This window comes from Haemaphysalis longicornis, unplaced genomic scaffold (assembly GCF_048455015.1).
Source record: "Haemaphysalis longicornis isolate Haplotype H1 unplaced genomic scaffold, Haemaphysalis longicornis Haplotype H1 scaffold_3, whole genome shotgun sequence".
Lineage (NCBI taxonomy): Eukaryota > Metazoa > Arthropoda > Arachnida > Ixodida > Ixodidae > Haemaphysalis > Haemaphysalis longicornis.
Genome location: NW_027526335.1, coordinates 48,491,268 through 48,510,003, shown reverse-complemented (window position 1 = coordinate 48,510,003; position 18,736 = coordinate 48,491,268). Strand labels below are relative to the sequence as shown.

General features: G+C 45.3%; 1 protein-coding gene across 3 annotated transcripts in view; it reads right to left on the bottom strand.

Moving 5' to 3' along the window:
• Positions 1–10,547: 10,547 nt before the first annotated feature.
• Positions 10,548–18,736, bottom strand: part of LOC144174430 (cytochrome P450 3A4-like) — a 39,977-nt gene continuing 31,788 nt past the window's right edge. For 2 of the 3 annotated variants that reach the window (XM_077703141.1, XM_077703143.1), the window contains exons 12-15: positions 18,607–18,701; positions 16,648–16,788; positions 11,119–11,272; positions 10,548–10,705 (exon numbers count right to left, since the gene is read on the bottom strand). In XM_077703141.1, coding sequence (XP_077559267.1) covers positions 10,607–10,705; positions 11,119–11,272; positions 16,648–16,788; positions 18,607–18,701 — 489 coding nt within the window. In that variant the 3' untranslated portion in view covers positions 10,548–10,606. The remainder of the gene's footprint in view (positions 10,706–11,118; positions 11,273–16,647; positions 16,789–18,606; positions 18,702–18,736) is intronic. The other variant, XM_077703142.1, reaches the window with a different exon arrangement.

Below are 18,736 nucleotides of genomic sequence, written 5' to 3'. Positions count from 1 at the left end.
GTGGCGGGGCAGCTGAGCTAACTCGGGAAAATCGAATTAAGTAAACTTGCGGTGTGTTTATCACGGCAGGACGGAAACCGGAAGGAAACAGCATGAAAGGTGAGCGAAAGAGAAAGGAGACAGAATTGCGCAGCGGGGGTGGAAAAACACTATTGTCTTTGGACGAAATTTGCGGAAAAGTCAGCAGATGTCCCGCCGATTTTTAAGGGTGTTTTTTTTTATTCTGAAGAGCTTGAATAAACCGATAATTTTTCTTACAGGGGTACTGACACCAATTTTTGGTATTAATATTATTATGCAGTTTGCTTCCTTTACTCAACAGAATACCCCCGCTGAAATATGAGCGGCCTGCGACGCGGGGAACATACTTCAATCGGACTTCATTGATCGCGTCGACGGAACAGCACGCGAAGACGCGCGCAGCAACTGGATACCGGCGCGACATCACTCCTGGAAGCGAGTGACGTGCCGTGTGCCGCCGATGTTCGTCAGAAACTCGTTATGTCAATTCACACACGCGCCCATGCAAGCGGCGACTGGGCGCTGGTGCGCTTACAAAGTGATGCCCGTATCCGGAGCTACAGGCATAACCGGTGCCCAGAAAGGCACTCTTGCCAAAAATAAAGTTCCACACGCGGGAAAAGAGCTGTAATAAAGCCCAGAATCGCAACAGAAGGTACCATCAGGACTTTACTTGAAAGCGGTCACCAAATTTCTGCCACAATGCTAGGCCTAACACCATCAGTCAGCTGAGCTGCTCAGCTCCAGTGGCGGGGCGGTCGAAACAACGCTCCCAGTGACCTTCACAGTGTTTTGACGTCCGCAAAAAACGGTGACGTCATACCGTTATTCGGTCACACGCCCCCTCTGGGGTGGAAGCACGTAAAACCAAAACGAACTAATTTTAAGCTGTTCCATTTAATTAAGTAACATGCACTCAAGTATTCAAAGTGATGTTTCGGGTTCGCCAGGTGGTTAAGCATCGGCGAAATCAATAAAAAAGAAACAGGAAATTTTAGTGACACTAGTCCCACCCCCACCTTTATAAACAGAAGCTTGTCTTCCCTTTTGAACCTGTCATGCCCAACTGATCACCAAACGGAATAGTTCTAATATACTGTTGTTGCATGACGCGGAGCATAAATTCGTAAGCCAAGCACGTAAATGAGAGACTGTACATGTGAAACTATCTTGATTCTGGTTGAAAACGTTGTGTTCATCGAAAGTAAACAGTGTCGTTTACACAGAAACTTAAAGCTGCAAAGCTACAGGCATGAAGTTGTAGGGGTTCAATTTTGTTCTTGTCGAAGCACAATGTACAGTTAGGGGAGAAGAACTATTGCGTAATATTTGTAAACTCGACAATCAAGCAATGAATCTATGCAATGACCGCTGATGCCTCATGTAATTAATGAGAACATTTAGTGAAATTGATCTTCCAAACTGCGCTTCACATTTGTTCTTTTAGCAACACATACCTCGCCGCGCACGCGAAAAGCGACAGCGGCGATAGGAATTTTCCACTGTTTGTTTTGAGAAATGAGCGCTAGTTTCGTTTTCAGCCTAACGTAACAGGAGCAATAGCCGATAGGCGTAAAGCGACGTTTTTATCTTGAAGCTGTCGAGCTGATATGATACCTTTTGAGATGGTCCCATGTCCAGGCGATACTTCTGCAATAATATCGCGATCGTATATCTTATCTTGAAAAGCCTCAGCTTCGGCCCGACACAGTCGCGTGGTCCCACACCGATCGGAATATGCCTCGGGATGGCGTCGTCATCACCAGACAACCTGCACAATTGATGAAACTGAATTTATTAGTGGAAAAACCATTATATTGAATACGCATAAGAAGTCTGCGCATAAAAGGTGCGCTACAAGTCAGTGCCATACTCACCGCCAGAGCCCATCAGTAAAAATATCCCACAGGTCGTGTCATAACTAAGAAACCATACACTTTATGTCTCTGTTCCTAGCTACTTCTTTCCTGGCCACTAGTGTTTTGGGGTTTAATTTTAGACTCCAGTGTTACTATCGAAACGTAGTAGTTATCGAGGCCATTATTTCGGTATTTCTCCACGAGGCGTTGGCCAAAGTGGGAGGGAAGAAAGCTATCATTCTGATTTGTATCTGCGTGATTATGCCCCATTCTCGCGATAACCAGAACGATGCGTAGAACTGCCCCATTAACGTAGCTTGACGAAGCGCCAGTTGTAACAGGAGTCGCCGCAACAGCATGCAGCGCGCATCCCTGTTAGAACGCGTACGCTAAAATGGCTGCCACAATACCACGGGACACATGACGCCACCTGGCAGATGTAGCACGACAGCGTCGTTGTGTTGAAACACACACTCAACGCACCGCTCGCTTGAAAAGTGTTCGCGTAGCGGTGGTTTCCAAAACACGAGATAAGAACACGAGGCTCTAAGTACCACTTGAATTTCACGCGCTTCTGCGTTGAAACTGCACTCGTCGTGTTGATTGGTGCTACTCCTGTCGGTTAGTCTGTATACGTGCTCATTGCATTCACAGCAGTAATTCTCTGCCTGTTGGTTGACATTTTAATGCAACGGTAATAAATACCCCGAATAGTGAAAAAGCGGTGTCTGTGTACACGTAGAACGCCGTGAATTGGCCGTTTGGCATGTTTCCATAGCGCGAAGCATTTCATAGCATGCGCCTAACATTGGCAGTAGTATAAAGTGGGCCTTCGGGCCAGCACACCACAATAAAATAAGGGAACGGAAGAACGCTGCCAAACGAGCGAGCAGACAGGGAGCGAACCTCCCCATCTCCGACCCTCCCATTACAAGGTGTCTGAAACAAACAGCGGCGCAACGCGCAAGACACAGATCGCGGCTATTCGAAATCCTTGAGGCAGATTGCGTATGGGGTCGCCAGAGGACTCAGTCTTTTGGAAATTTAAGACTAGCGCTCAACTGGGCATTTAGGCTTTTTCATTCGGAAACCCATAACTAGTACTAGGGGGTGTCCTCAGAGTTTTAGCCTACTCCAAAAACAATCTCCCACAGCGGTTCCAGTAGTCGTCAGTTGGCCACACATATCTTAAGTGGCAAAAAAAAGGAGCAGTAATATTTTGTCGTGCGTTAGGCGCCACCTTGAAAAGCCAACAACGTTAACTAAATAAGTAACTCTGATTATTCTCTTTCGTGATACGGTTCTCGCTCTTGGAGATCCATTCGTCAAGGAGCGAGTTTCTGTTATCACATTGTTCGGGCTTTTACTTACTCCAGTTGTGTTTCCGTCACCACCGAACTCGGTGGCTCACTTCCTCTCTCCAAAACCCTCAGAACGCCAAGGAAAAACAAAAGGTAAAAACACAACCAACCTGTCTGAACTGAACAACGAAGGGTCAGTCTAGTATCTGAGATACCTCAGAATGTGGTACTGCGACACCATTAAAGCCGGTCCCGCTTTGAAATTCATGTCTTTTAATGGGAAATGTTCTTTGGCTTTTCGTTTACAACAGCACTCTGAACTGACTATTCATGACAAGTGAATGAAACGTGGCGTGTTTAGTCGTTTCAGCGGCTAATTGTCATTTAGTCTGTTTCTTGGTTCTTTCTATAACACAAGAATTTGTGCTCTTTCCTATAATCATACTCCCTTCGTAGATGGCCGTACTTCACAACGCAAAAGGCAATATGGAAAAACGAGCTTACAAGGTCAGGCCGCTTTCACCGATCTTCTCAAAGTCGGCTTTACCTCTAAGCTGAAATGTATAGCTGGTAAGACATTTTTAGTGGTTATATAAGCCGTCCTATATGAAATTATGAATGCCCTATTACACACCTCTATTTTTATTGAATTTTTTTACTGTACTGGCAACCAGCTTTTGCAGGGCGGAGAAACCTGCTCCGGAAGAATCGTGCACAATACTAGAGCAGGCTGTCGTGAAGACCAGCCCTTAGACAGTTTTAAACTCTGTCCAAACAATTATTTCCATTTACGCTATTTCAACTATTACAGATGTTACTTCCGCCAAAAGTGCATTTTTGCGTAAATGAAGGGTGTCACAAGGTTCGCCATTTTCGCTATATTTTTGTTTTCTTGTTTTTTGGTTTTCGAAACTTTGTTCAACCGATTATCTCTGTATGTGCTACTATAACGACTAAAGCTGAAACTTTTGTGAAATCTGCAATATTGTTTAAACGCAGGGCGTGACATGGTCCTGGCTGGGGGGGCAGAGGAAAAGTCGGCACAGAATTCTACGTATTATAGCAGACGCATAGTGGTGGACCGTAGGTCGCGGAATAGCATAATTTCCTAACGTTTGGTACATTTTCAGGGAACAATGGAATTGGGACAATACGCCATGGTCTCGATGCACATATGGGACCTCTGGATTGCGCCTCACAGACTTGCTGAGGCCCGCCTTTGACGATGATCTGCCGAGTTCACCGTCGTACGGAAACGCTTTGTGGACAATAAAATATTCAGGGAGACATTAACGCTGTTGGATTGCGAAACGAATAACATCTTAATTCTAGCTCTGCCATCCCCAGTCAAATGGTAGCCTGTCGCGATTATTACCTCTCCTCTATGTCTACACCGGAGCGATTATGTCCTCCCATCGCCATCCTCGCAGTCCTTTTCGTCTTTCATCATTTTCATTTTCTCTTTGATTTTTCTCTTTGCGGTATTGGCGTGTTCCCACAGAACGGGGATTGTTTACTTTTTATTCGCCCTTTCCGCAATGAGCTTAAACGTGCTTTGCTACACTGCTGTAATGAGCATGCTTAAATTACTCCTGTAGACCTCAAAACATGCCTCTCACACATGTGTCTAAGTCGGAGGCCGCAACGATATAACCAGGTGCACCTTTTGTCAACTGAAGCTAACGTATGTCTCAGTGGGATTACCCTTAACCAGGTACACACAGCAGTCCACAGTGCGTTGCGTCTGAGTTTTTTTCTGTCATTTACCTGTTAGTGTGTCAACCCTTGACTGCTTTCACCATTCAGGTTTTTTTCTTACCGTTCTGTATTCTTTTTGACGCAATAATAAGCAGCATGGAATAGGGAAATAGAATAAATAAAAGAAGTCGCAGTGAACGACATAAGAATACTGTCTATGTGTAACACAATGTAACCGAATGTATAGCCGTGTGTCCTTTCTTCGTATCCTCGTCATTTATTGTGCAGATAAACATGTTTTCATGTTAAAAGGCTTGGCGATGGTGCAGGGATTCCTGCTGGAGTCACCTTTTGTAGGTTCCAGGATGAAATGATCGGCCTATTTATTTTCTCTGCCTTCATTCTGCTTGCGCTTTCGGTGGCACTTCAGCCTTATGTAAACCAAGCCGACGCTTGACGCTGCATTTAAAGCTTTCGTCTTAAAGCGACAATAAATGAAACACTTGCAACTCTTGTATTAAAATACGACCATTCTTCTGCACAAGTTGCTGATTCGCATAAAAGCATAGACGGAAATTATGATTGATTCATTGTTTGATTAATTCAGAACATCTTTGTTTAAAAAAAATGGCCGCGTATCTGCTCCTTTCGTTGCAAATGCCGTCAAAAGACGATAGTCTTTATCGGCTTTTGCGAAGTAAATGCCTCCTTTCGCTTTCCCGCTCACCTCTCATGTTGTTCCTCTTGCGTCGCGCTCCTCCCAAGGTAAATACGCAAAATGTTTGCTTAAATCATTTTAAATTTCCCGCGTTCCACTGCTCCAAACCGGGTGTCTCGATGCGAACGCTGCCGTACGGTGAAGACGAGCGTTCATCGAGGCGGCCTACTTCAACGTTTATAGAACCGCGTTTCCCTACTCCACGTGCGTTGCAAGCAGAACGTAGAATCTATCTAGTGGGACCTTGCGTAACTGTTGCCGGTTGATTTCTTAAAATGGCGCCCGAAGCTGTAGTGGCGCGGGCGACAGCAGGCGACGGCGGAGTGAATTCTTTTTTTGCAGTTGATGAAGTATTATTTTCGCAAAAGTCCAGCATGTTTGATTTTTTATAAAGGAACACTGCAGATATCACTTCTGTATTGATTTGTTGTCTCATATTTGCGTAATGTCTTGTTCTTCTTCAACAATCTTGACAAGTATGAGCATTACACCGGACATAGACGGGTATTTTTAGCTCTGACTATACAGGGTGTCCCAGCTATCATGCGCCAAGATTTAAAAAAAGAGAAATTGTGTAACTCTAAGAAAACCTAGTGCATAATGTTTGCAGTACTGTGAAGAAGCGGAGAGTAATTTTTTCGTTAATGAGACTTAATTAATTAATTGTAATTAATTATCTAACTCGATAAATACTGTCCTAATCACTAAAGTGTCAATGAGGGACTTGTAGGTAACCACGAGGGGCATCTAACTGCGCTATTTTCAGCGACGAACTAATTGCGTACTCATTTATTTTGACTGATAAAGGAAACCCGCGAAATATGAAAAATACCACGTGACGACGCTTACGCGCGCATTGTAAAGCAGCGTCCCCAAACAAAGCTGATTGAAAGCAACTGCTTCGCGTGTTACCCGCCCGAAGAGACAGCGCATCACCTTGATAATAGCATGCATGGAAGGAGCAGCAGCAGCAAGAATCGCGGGACGCGTGTGCAGATAAGGAACAAACTCGGTCGCGATTTCTTCTTTCTTTCTTTTGTCTATTTCATTCTGGCTAACTCAGAGGCAGCCTGTTTGAGGGCGTTGCTTTACGGTGCGCGCGGAGGCGCCGTCACGTGGTATTTTTCATATTTCGCGGGTTTCCTTTATCAGTCAGAATAAATGTGTACGCAATTAGCTCATTGCTGAAAATACCGCAGTTAGATGCCCCTCGTGGTTACCTTCAAGTGCCTCATTGACACTTTAGTGATTAAAAGAGTATTTCTAGAGTTAGATAATTAATTACAATTAGTTAATTAAGTCTCATTAAAGAAAAAAATACTGTCCGCTTCTTCACAGTACTGCAAACATTATGCACCTGGTGTCTTTCGAGTTACGCCTTTACTCTTTTTTTAAATCTTGGTGCATGATAGCTGGGACACCCTGTATAAGACTATTGCGCAGGCATTGTTTTGCTTTGGCCGGGTGGCTGAATCGAGTCACAGACAGACAGACGGACAGACAGACAGACCAAAATTTCTGGGTTTAAGTAGCCCAAGAAAGACTATCGTCTTTAAAATATAAGGAAAAGCTTGCACTTTGTCAAAAAAGGCTTCACCCATATCGAAGCTGCAGGATTTCGTTCTACGTGAGCACTGAAGGACATCACCGCCACGAATTTGTACAAGTTTGCAATGGTTTGTTTACATATTCTGCCGCCCCTTAGCCCTGTGATAGACTGTGCTGTAGTAGTCATCTTCATATGCATCGATATCATCGTGTTCCTCATGCCAAGCATTACACTCGCGGTTGCACTTGACGACAGCTGGTCTGTTAATGTCGGTGTGTGTTGTACCAAATGCAGTGTGGTTATTTTTGTGTTGTAAGTGTGTGTTGAAGACTGGTAATAAAGAAAAAAAAACGACAGCTGGTTTGGAGCAGAGGCGCGTACGTACGCGACGTATGTGCGGCGTTCCTGGAGTCGCGTCGATGTTCCGTGGAGCATGTGTTGCGCCAGCCGTGGCGTTGCTTGCTCGGCCACGCGAGGCATTCCTCGGGTTTTTGCCAGTATTTTTTTTGCTAAGCCACTGGACGTGCCACAGACCGTCGGCGGTCGCCGGGAGGCACGCGCTCATGAGCACTTGGCGTCTTCTTGGTCAAATACCACAGCCCCGCTGACAAGGCAAAAAGTGGCTACCTTGTTTTCCCGGTTATACTGGCTTCCAACGACGCTGTGGCTCTCTCTACGAGCCATCGTTGGCAGGCAGGGGCATCTCTACGTAGTTTGGCCTCCAACTGCTTCCTCGAAGGTTTCGTGATTGGGTGTGTACTTGGTGTGTAATGGCAGGCCCATACCATGTGATAAGCGTCCGTCATCTCGCATCGAAAGAAGCAAACGGGGAATATAGCGTGGAGTAACAAGGTGTGGTTTAGCCAGTGTGAGTTGTGTGTCTGTATGGTGTGTCTGGAAAGTGTACTCTTCAGTGAGTCTTTTGTCCTATGATAGATTTGTCCGTCTGTTGAGCCTCAATAGGATTAATTATTCGGCGAAAGTACAGTCGCCGTGTCCAGGGACGGGGATCCGTAGGAAGGTGACAGGGCAAGAAGATATCTGGCTTCGGCATCGGAGGCCTCGTTCCCCTTTTGACCCATGCGCCCAGGTCAAGATGATGAGCACCTTTTGCGACGAATGTTTACAAAGTATTTCGTGAACGCATTTGTACACGTGGCCTTTTATAAAGCATATACAGGCCTCTTGCGCGAGTTAAAGTTATTTTATTGTGGTTGGAGGGGATGACTACGGCAATGGCTGCCTCTTCCCCCTGGGTGGTGACTCTCGCCTTCAGTGAAACTCAGTTACGCCAACAAACATCCTAGATTCCGTCATGGGAGACACGAATTACAGTTGAATGGTCCGCGCGATGTCATACCAGAACACAACGACATAGGTCTTCCTGTATTCTGAATGCGGTGACCAGAAGTACAAATGCCCTCAGGAACAGCCCCCCAACCCCATGGAGAACGCGACAGCTTCGATAATGTGATCTTGAGAAAGAGGCCCGACTGGAGATCTCTGGAACTTCAGCCAAAGTGTTCAGCAATTTCGAAAAGGGCTCCCGAAGTTGGGTGACTATTAATTCTCTAATGAGTGGATCTAGCTTTCATGCATGGCTGTGATTGAAAGACACGTGCGGTCATGTTGGTTTGGGAGAATAACGGGGTGGTACGCAAAGCACAGTGGCACTGTGTGTCAGGAGCCCGCGAGAAACACCGCGCTGCGGCTTCTAATGCGGGAAAATAGCCTGAGCGTCGGAGTGAGGTTCGAGTTCGCCAGCGAGAAGGATACGATGCTCACTCATTTTTATAGATGCACCAATATATCTTCAAATAATTTTCGGTGCCGGAGGTCGCCTACTGCTTATGATATTCAAATTCTTGCCAGATGCATACCAGCTGTACCAACAATGGCTGCGGCTTAGCTCAGCTAACTCTGCCTATAAAAAGCTTCCGCCGATTTGCGAGCCGAGCGACTCGATCTTCCTCAGTCTCCGACGCTAGCTTCCCGCACTTGGCATTCCGGACACTCTCTAGTGAAGCAGCTCGCCGAGCGGTATCCGCGGGGTGGTCAGGCGCCGCTTGCCGACGACGGCCCATGGCCTGCTCCCGCTCAGCGCTCAGAAAAGACGGCCCGACCTCGCACCTAAATCGCACCGATTAGGGGTACTCTAAGCCAGGTGCTCTGCTGGTCACCTGGTCAGGTGGTGACCCAGCTGCGGAGAGAGCATGCGCCAATCCGGCGGCGGTGGTTGAACAGAAACTCGACGCGGCCTGTCACGCGGTGCATTGCCAAGGCTACGGCGCAGCTGCGGTCACATGAAGATCAAATTGCTGGTGACGGCGGAATACGGCTCCACTAGGTTAGCAAAGCTGTGCATTAAAAAGGAAGGTGGGGCCCTGGGTAGGCACCAGGTACTTGGTTTTGGCATTGGGCCCACCGTTATGTCCCGTGCCGTACAGGCGCGTGTACCATACTACTCAGACGTGTGGTTCATCCTACAATTGCAAAACCGGGCGGTGCATAATTATGTGTCTTCGTGAGCTCCGGAGCAATGAAAGGAGTGATGCACACTCGTACATGACTAAGCACTGCTGGCGAAGGAGCTGTACCGCATTCTGCGCAGATACCGACATTTGACTTCCACACAGGAAACAGACATGGGAACCGATCGAAGCTTTTCACGTTGTCCACTGCGTCACTCAACCCGCCATTGAACTGAGACTAATATACAGCCTATGTTGCGGTGCCCTAGACAATTTAAGGTCGTTAGTGTAGATTTACTTTCATCTTTTGGACAGCTTGAACACGTGACATTATCATGAGTGTATCGTCTATATACGTTTAGAGTAAACCACTTGTATTCTCCGCGCCCTCCATCTGATGTTCCCCACTCTTCTTTGTTCCCCTCTATTAAACGGTGTTTCAACAAATTAGGTCAATAATTGAGCCCAAATTCAAACACGCTTGGCTGCATCTCACTCTATTGCTGACGAATGTGATCAGAGCAATTATTAAAGTCCGAAATTTTGGGGTGTCAATAGCAAAACAAATTTTGTCATTTAGAAAACCAAGGGTCATTAGTAAGGTGAAAGCCTCAGCTGTTTCATCGACTATGACGAGTGGTCATCATCGTCATGATCGACATCCACATCAATGATGCCAAAATGACGCCGCTGTAAAGTGAAAATAAATACATAAAGGACATTTCTGTTCATGTGGGATTTAAACCCCGGTCTCCAGAGCAGGAGCCAAGCCCTTGAGCTCTCTGCTTACTGGTACACCACCAGAGGGGAAAGAAAAAGAATCCTGGTGCCTGATGCTGGAACGTGAACGTGATGTCCCGTGAGTGTAGCAGGTACACGCCATGGACAGCTATGACTTTGGTCACTCAATTCACTTCAGGCACAAACGCCTAACTGAGGATACTTTTTATTGTCTCCGTACATTGCTTGCGTGTTATGAGCTCATTAGATCATTTTGTGATGCAGCCGTTATCCAGTGAGTGAAGCACGATCCAGGGGCCCCTTGCTGGCGTCGACACCATCGCATACTGCCCCATCTCCATTGTTCCCTGAAAATGGGAGAAGTATTAACGACGTTATGCTCTTCTGTGACATGCAGCCCCAACTTTTACACCCCCTCAGGGGTATAAGCTACCACGAATTTATTTGCACGCGCTGAGACGACGATTTAAAATACCAGTTAGTACCGAACCAGACGTGCTTCTAATTGTTAGATGACCACTTACATTTCTTCCAATTAAATATTCAGTGAGCATACCCTCACAACTTTTCCTTCCGATTGGTTGTCTAAGTCGAGCTTATCATTTACCGCTCACGCGAAACCCAGCCACGGCTCTTTCTATTACATTTTTAGAAAACAGAGTTACTATAATTTTCAGCATATTGTAAAACAGACATCGAGTATAGCTGAAAAAGCTAAAACGACGTTTCTAAGCAACACGCTTTCAAACCTGCCACCTACCTTTTGAGATGGTCCGAGCTCCAGACGGTACTTCTGTAGTATTCTGGCCACAGTGTATCTTATATTCAACAGTGCCAGCCTCATCCCGACGCAATTACGTGGTCCCACACCAAAGGGCATGTGCCTCAAAACGGGGTGATGATCGCCGGAAAACCTGCGCATTCAATGAAACTGCATTAAGTTGTGACAAGACAAAGGTATACAATGTGCATCAAAACTCCTCGTATGCACGGTACGAAACTGGCCATGCCAGTTCGTACCGTAAGGCATACATTTTTTACCCAGTTTAGATGAAATTGAGGCAGAATGCATGTTTGGTTTTTTAGATTACTTTGTCGCGGTAACAATCACAAGAGTTTATTCGCAAACTTCAAACAAATAATCTAGATAGAAAAAAAACTAAATGCAGCAGTAGCGACTCTCGAGCCCTTTTCCGGCAATTTCTCTGTGACGTTATAGAATCTTAATTGCACGATTGGCGGCTGTCGATTTGGGCGACCTCCAAGAAACATGACTGAGCGATTGTAGGAGAACATTTAGCTCAATTGACCACAAAAATAGATTGCTGACACGCAGTTAACCCACTAATAAATATATGTGTAGTGCTGGTCTAAATTTCGTCCCTACGGCTGATATTACGTCACTATATACAGCAAAAAAAAATTGCATTTTGTTAATAGGTCCGGCGATTTAGGCGGTCCAAACTCATCTTTTGTGGCTGCAATTGAGCGGAGTAATATAGCAAGCGCTGGTGCTTCCAACTCAACAATGCTGTATTTTAATACGTAGGAATATTTGCCGAGTGGCGTCACAGTCAGGACCTTGTAAAGCTCTGCATTGCCGCAATAATCAAGCTTTCGCGAAAGTTTCACCTGTAATTGTTATAATAGTGAGAATGGAGACAATTCGTCAAACGAAATTTTCATCCTCATCAGCCTGCTCCGGTTCACTACAGGACGAAGGCTTCACCCATTGAAATCCAGCGGCTCCTGTCGGGCGCTGCTCTAGTTCACAGTAGTTTACCCCCGAAGTTCTGTGTTTCATCCCTTCATTAGGTTATTGGCCTTCCTCTTCTTCTAACCCGTATCTTCATATCCATTTTGTTACCCTAATTATACGCCGGTAGTCGTTTCGCCTTACTACATAGCCAGCCGAAATCCATTTCTTTTTTTCTCTATTTAAACTATGATACAGTGGATTCTAGTTTGTTCTCTGATCCATCTAGCGCGTTTCTTGTCCCGGAGTGTTGTTCCTAACATTATTCGTTCTATAGCTAGATGGGTCGACCTAATTTTGCTTTCTAGTTGTTTAGAAAGAAGCCAAATTCCAGCTCCGTATGTAATCCCCGGCAGTATGCACTGCTTTTAGATTTTCTTCTGAGTGACAGAGGTAGCTTACTTTTTATTATTTGAGAGTGCTTCCCGAATGCTCCCCAGTACATAACTATTCTAAGCGATATTATTCTCTCGTGGTTGGAGTCAGCACTCAGCATACGTACGAGGTAGTTATATTCTGCTACATCATGTAGCGTTTTGTTTGCTAAGCTGAAGAAAACGTTCGTGGCATACTCATTCCTCATTACTTCAGATTTATTCATAATTATTTTGGTCCTCTGGGTGCGATTTCTGATTGCAGTTCCTCTAGCATTGTTTGCATGCGTTCTGTAGTCTCACACAACAAGCCTACGTCGTCTGCAAACCTCACGTGGCTCACGTGTTCCCAGTTTATCTTTAATCTTGTGCTTTCCTACTCAAACTTTCTAGATAGCCCCTTCAGACATGCTGCGAATAGTTTTGGAGAGATGGCATCTCGCTGTCTTACTCCCGTTCGGAACAGGAATGTTAATCGTTTTGCTTGTGGACGTTTATCCTGGGCGTGCATCCCTTATATATGACTTCTAGCAGTCATTAGAATGTTTCCTTTATTCCCTGGTCTTCTTGTAATTCTAAACCGCCTGCTGTAAGTACGGAATCAAATGCTTTATTGCAATCTGTAAATAAATCTGAAGCAGCTTACTGTAGTCTGCGGATTTTTCCCATCACTTGGTTGACGACATGGAGGTGATCTATGGCTCAGCACCCTTTCTTAAACCCAGCTATTATTTGGGTTGATGGGAGTCAAGGCTGAAATGATCAAGGCTGATCAAGGCTGACCTGTGCGGCTAATTATAACTTTGGTAAACAGCTTGTAAACAACTAGAGTAGAGTAGGCTGATTAGAGTAGGCTGACGGGTTTGTAATTCTTGAAGTCCTTGGGATCTGCGTTCTTATGAATCAAAATTTAGTTGGTGTTTTTCCAGGCCATTGGCAATTTTAGGGTATTCAAGCATTATGGAAATAGTGCAGCAAGCTTTCCCAGTACAATATCTCCTCCCTCCTTCAAGAGATCTGTGGTTATTCCGTCATCACCTGCAGCTTTTCCTATTTTTATGGCTTTGAGCGCCTTTCCAACTTCCTCTTTTGTTACTAATAGGACATCGCATGTTGGTCTTGTATTCTCAGTAGTTTTCCCTGGTCTAACAACACTGGCATAGAGCCTGGTGTAGAATGCTTCTGTTACCTTATTATCTAGCCCAAGCTTTGCGTAATGTTTCCCTCCTCATCTCTGAAAGCGTACATTGTGTCTTTGCCGATGACTTGCTTTTTCTTAGTCGCTTTCAAGGTTCCCACTATTTGCAGCGTTCCTCGATCACTGACGTGTTATAAGCATGACCATCTTTTGTTTTATTTTGGTTAATCTGTTTTGACAGCTCGTTAATGTAAACCGATCCGCCACACTTGACACTTTCGTCTTCTTACGTTTGGCAAATGCTTCAATCGTTTTCTTATTTTTCCAGTTTGTTCTCTACACCTGGCTTCTCCCACAGCTTCTACTGATCCCTTAGGGCCGATGTTAGATTTTTGTTCTCTACATGTTGCTTCTCCTACAGCTGCTGGTGATTCACTGAGTGCCTATGATAGATTGTCATTTAACCTCAGCACACTGACCTCGTCCTGCTTATTGAAGGAAGAAAGGAAGGATGTAGAAGGAAGGCAGGAATGTTAAACTGGCTAGAGCCTAGTTTTCTATACTGCACGTGCGAAAGAGAAAAAGGCAAAAAATAAAGGAAAGAACGAAGAAAAGTTGGAGCACACACGCATTCCCAGCTCTTCGTCGTCGCCCTCTACTTACTAAACAGTTTTTTTAAACTCCTGCGATCTGGATCTGACTGATTCCATGCGGGTTTTTTTTTTAGTTTTCGCGAGTTTCGTCTTTTCTATGCTGATTTGAGCCTTAGCTTGCATTTAACCATCCTGTGAACGCGGGCCGGAATCTTACTTAGCACCGCTACGTCTTGCACGATTCCAGGGGTGTCACTTAAAATGAAGTCAATTCCGTTTTTTTTGTTTTACCATCAGGACTTCTCCATGCCCATTTCCTATTGTTTCTTTTGTAGAGGAATGTGTTCACTAACCTCTGGGTATTTCTCTCTACAAATTCCACCAGTGTATCTTCTTGACTGTTGCGATTGTCTATTCCGATGTTTCCCACTATAATTTCTCCCCTTTGCTTCTTACACCGTTTTGCGCTAAAATCTCCCATCACAATCGTGAACTGCGTTGTTGCCTTCTTCATTGCTGATTCGACATCCTCGTAAACGCGATCTACGGCTTCGTCGTCATAGCTGGTTGTTGGCGCATAGGCTTGTACTATCTTTGACCTGTATCGCTTGTCTAGCATGATCCCAACAGCCGCTACGCTCTCGTTAATGCTTAAAAACTCCTCCACGTTTCCTGTTAATCCTCTGTGGATTAAAATCCCACCCCGCGTTCTTTCTTCTCTGGAGGTCCACTGTAGAATGGAATATTTCCGGTAGTGAGCTCCAGGAACTCTTTTCCTGTCCTTGTTACTTCTTTTAAACTTGTAATATCCCACTTAATGTCAGAGAGCTCATCTAGTAGTACAGTTAAGCTTCCCTCCCTAGACAGAGTGCGTGCGTTGAACGATGCCAGAATCAAGTTCCGACGGCGGCCTGACCGGGCCCAGATATTCTTAGCCCTCTCTGCTCTATCGTTTTTCTACCGCCGCATTCGACAGGCCTTATACAGCTGCTGTTGACTGAGGATCGATAGTTGAGTTGGTTAGTCATGGGAGGTGGCGGCCAACTACTGCACCAGGGTGGCCAGATCCTTGTCTGGTGAGGAACCGCTGTTTATGTCCCTAAGAGCCTTCCCACTAGAATGGTTGAACCTTTCTACTATCGCCCTTTAGGTATCCGCGATGAGGGTTACTTCCGTGTACGAGATTTTGGCACACGTTAATGATCCCCAGGTGGTCAAAATTAATCCGGAGCCCTCCACCATGGCGTGCCTCATCGCATGCGTTGCATCGGCGCATTAAAACCCTACAATTAATGAGGGTTACTTCCGGAGCAGGCAGCACTCCATATCTGCTTGGGTTCGGTATAGAGAGCCAGACGAAAAATAGCGAAAGAGCGAGAGTAGCTCCCCGTCGGCGACGTTGTGGCGAGCGCCTGTAGTGATACTCAGCCAGCGTGTGTCGTGTTTGGTTATATACGCGCGGTACTGAAGGAGTAAACGGACACGATGGTTTACTTAGGAGATTCACTGATGTCTCACCGTTTGAAAGGTAAGCCACGAATGAAATTTTGCAAAAACTAAAAAATAAGAAAAATATAAAAAGTTACGGAAAATGGCGAAAGGTGTAACGCCCTGCATTTTTACAATGTTGCAGATTTCACAGAAGTTCAACCTTAACTCGTTAAAATAGCGTAAATGCAGATGATCACTCGGACAGGATTTAGAAAAGAAACTGCTGCAAAGAACTCACATTAAAGAAAAGTGGGATAAGAATTCCAAGCTTTAGTAGACAATTCTCTGAATTTCTACAGATTTTCTTTCTGTTCATGGCCTCTTTAAACGTCGATATAATATTTTCATTTCAATAAGATACGATATACTTTTTTTCTGTGCTCCTAGGTATCAGTTAGGCTTGGTTTGCTGCAGTCTTCGTAGGGTTTGCAGTACCTTATGGTACAGCTTTGGTATCGATTTTAACAATAAAAGTTCTTAAGAGCGAATGTTACAATCGAAACGGGGCTATCCGGGCCGTTAGATTGGTATTTCTCACCGAAGAGACAATAGGCAGACGTTCTCCGAAGTTTAGAGGAGGAAAGCTCTAATCAAGATTCGCAGCTGCACGAGTTTACTCTGCACGTGTTAACGAGAATGGCCCGCAGAACGACCGCCCAGCACGCAGCGTTTTGGGGCGGTTAGTTTTAGCAAAACTCGCCGCAACAGACTGCAGTACGCATCACTGTTGCAAAGTGCACAGTAATATGGCTGTCACGATACCATGGCACACGTGACGCCACCTGTCACGTGTAGCACGATAGTGTCGTGCTACACTTGGCTTCCACTTGCTGATGCAGTTTTCACCTTATTAGATGAATTGTTGTAGAAACGAGTTCGCTTCCCATGTACCAAATGATACCGAGCCGTCATACAGGCACACAAAAAAACACCGCACCTATCTGGAATAAACTCCGAGGGGTCTGTCCAGCTATTCGGACTTCTTTGCATCTGGTACTGCGACACCATAAAGCAGGTTCCAGCCTTGAATCTGATGTCGTCGTACACGAAATCTTCTTTGGCTCTGCGTGTCATAAATCTGCGGAAAGTGACGTATTTGTATAAGGCTATTTCTAATGCCTTTAATCAAGCCCAAATGCCCAAGATTTAATAACGTGTCTGTTTCGTGCATGCACCTTCGTCGTGAACGCGGACTATAAAGAAACACGGTAGGCACAATACAAGTTGCTTTATACAGGGTGTTGCGACGATAATTGGAACACCTTAAAAAATTTTCCTGAGCGAACCGCCACTCTGTTTGCGCTCATACTTCACACGAAGGTCGCATTTTGTGGTCTATTTTGTTTGACACCGGGAACAACGGTACTTACCTGTTTATTCTGAAAATAAATAAAAACAATTTTCGCCTATGGGAAATGGCGGCTGATTTGGACGTGCGAGCCCGAAAACCGGGTTTTCTGATCGTCTGCTAGCTTATTACTAGGTGCATTTTCTAATCGTCTGCTGCACCATTAGGCCCCTTCCTACCGTGAATCCCAAACGTGCCTTTCGTTTTGCATACCCCAGGTGGTTCCGTCGTTCCAACATCGACTTGCGCTGGCTCGCACGTCCTAATCAGCCGCCATTTTCCTATAGGCGAAAATCGTTTTCATTTATTTTCAGAATACACAGGTAAGTACCACCGTTGTTCCCGGTATGAAACAAAATAGACCACAAAATGCGACCTTCGTGGCAAGTTTGGGCGCGAACAGAGCGGAGGTTCGCTCAGTAAACATTTTTAATGTGTTCCAATATTCGTCGCAACACCTTGTATAGATAGATTATTTCACAGAGAACACAAATATGCCAATCTTACGCGTAGGTTTTGTAAATTAAGGTAGCGCATAGCGAAAACTGGAAGGCGAGTGTCGCTGCCACTTGCTATACCAAACAGCTTACACAGCAAGTAGTTAGAAGTGCGTGACAAATATTTTAACAAAATGCAATCACAAGTTTATAAAAACACTGACGCCACAGAAAACCTGGAAGTTTATTGTAGCGTCGTGTTCCAACGATCAAGAACAAAAAGAAAGCTCGAAACAATATAGCGGAAGCCGAGCCGTTAGATCACTCGGCGATCCCAAACGACAACTTCGTTTCGGTCTTGGTGCAATACATGGTGCAACACTCGGCCACGCAATTGTGTGACCCTTGCACATTTCTGTGTGCATAGCCTCTTTTATGACGACTCTTTGCGTGCTTTTGCTGCGTTAGTCAACCCGGGAACGCCTATTTTGGTTTAAGTCAATATTTTCAAGTGTTGGAACGTCTGCGTACGCAACGCCTTCTCTGGCTGCCCCTCGATGGCGCTACTCCTACACGCTGGAAGCAGCGTCGCTATGCGAGCCGGCGTGCGGGGGCCGCAGACAAGCGGTTGTTGCCACACCAACATTCCCGCTGCCTAAAAAGAAAAATACGCTGTTTATCAGCAAAGAGCTAATCATGATCACGGGTCTCATGAAAAAAAAAAGCATTTTCCTTATGGGGTGGGAGCAGCAAAGGAAGCGGGGGTTCGTCTCCATTCTCACATGAAGTGCAACTGCAATACGTTAATGTGTAGGACAGTCTTTATTCGCCTCACAAGTGGCTCTAAAATAGCTGAAAAAAATTCAAACTATTTCCACCCAGTGTGAAATCTGACGGAGCAGAGTAGCTGTGGTTCTCTTGTGTAGGCTCGAACGTCAAACCACAGTATCTGCCGCCAAAGGGCTGCGCCATAAAGCACCAAAGCTTCAATGAGGATGAGAGTGTACTCAAGTGTTCGAAATCCTATTGTCCGTTATTTTTGCGGTGTGAGCCAGTGCATTTCACAATGAGAGACGGAACCTGAGCGTTTTATAGATTTTAATGTACTTACGTGAGCCCTGGCGGAAAAAGACGCAGCGCCTCGTCGACTACTTGCGCCAAGTACTTCGCCTTCTTCATGACTACTTCATAATTCAGAAAACCCTCCTATATATATCAAAATAGAGTAAGAATGAGTCGTG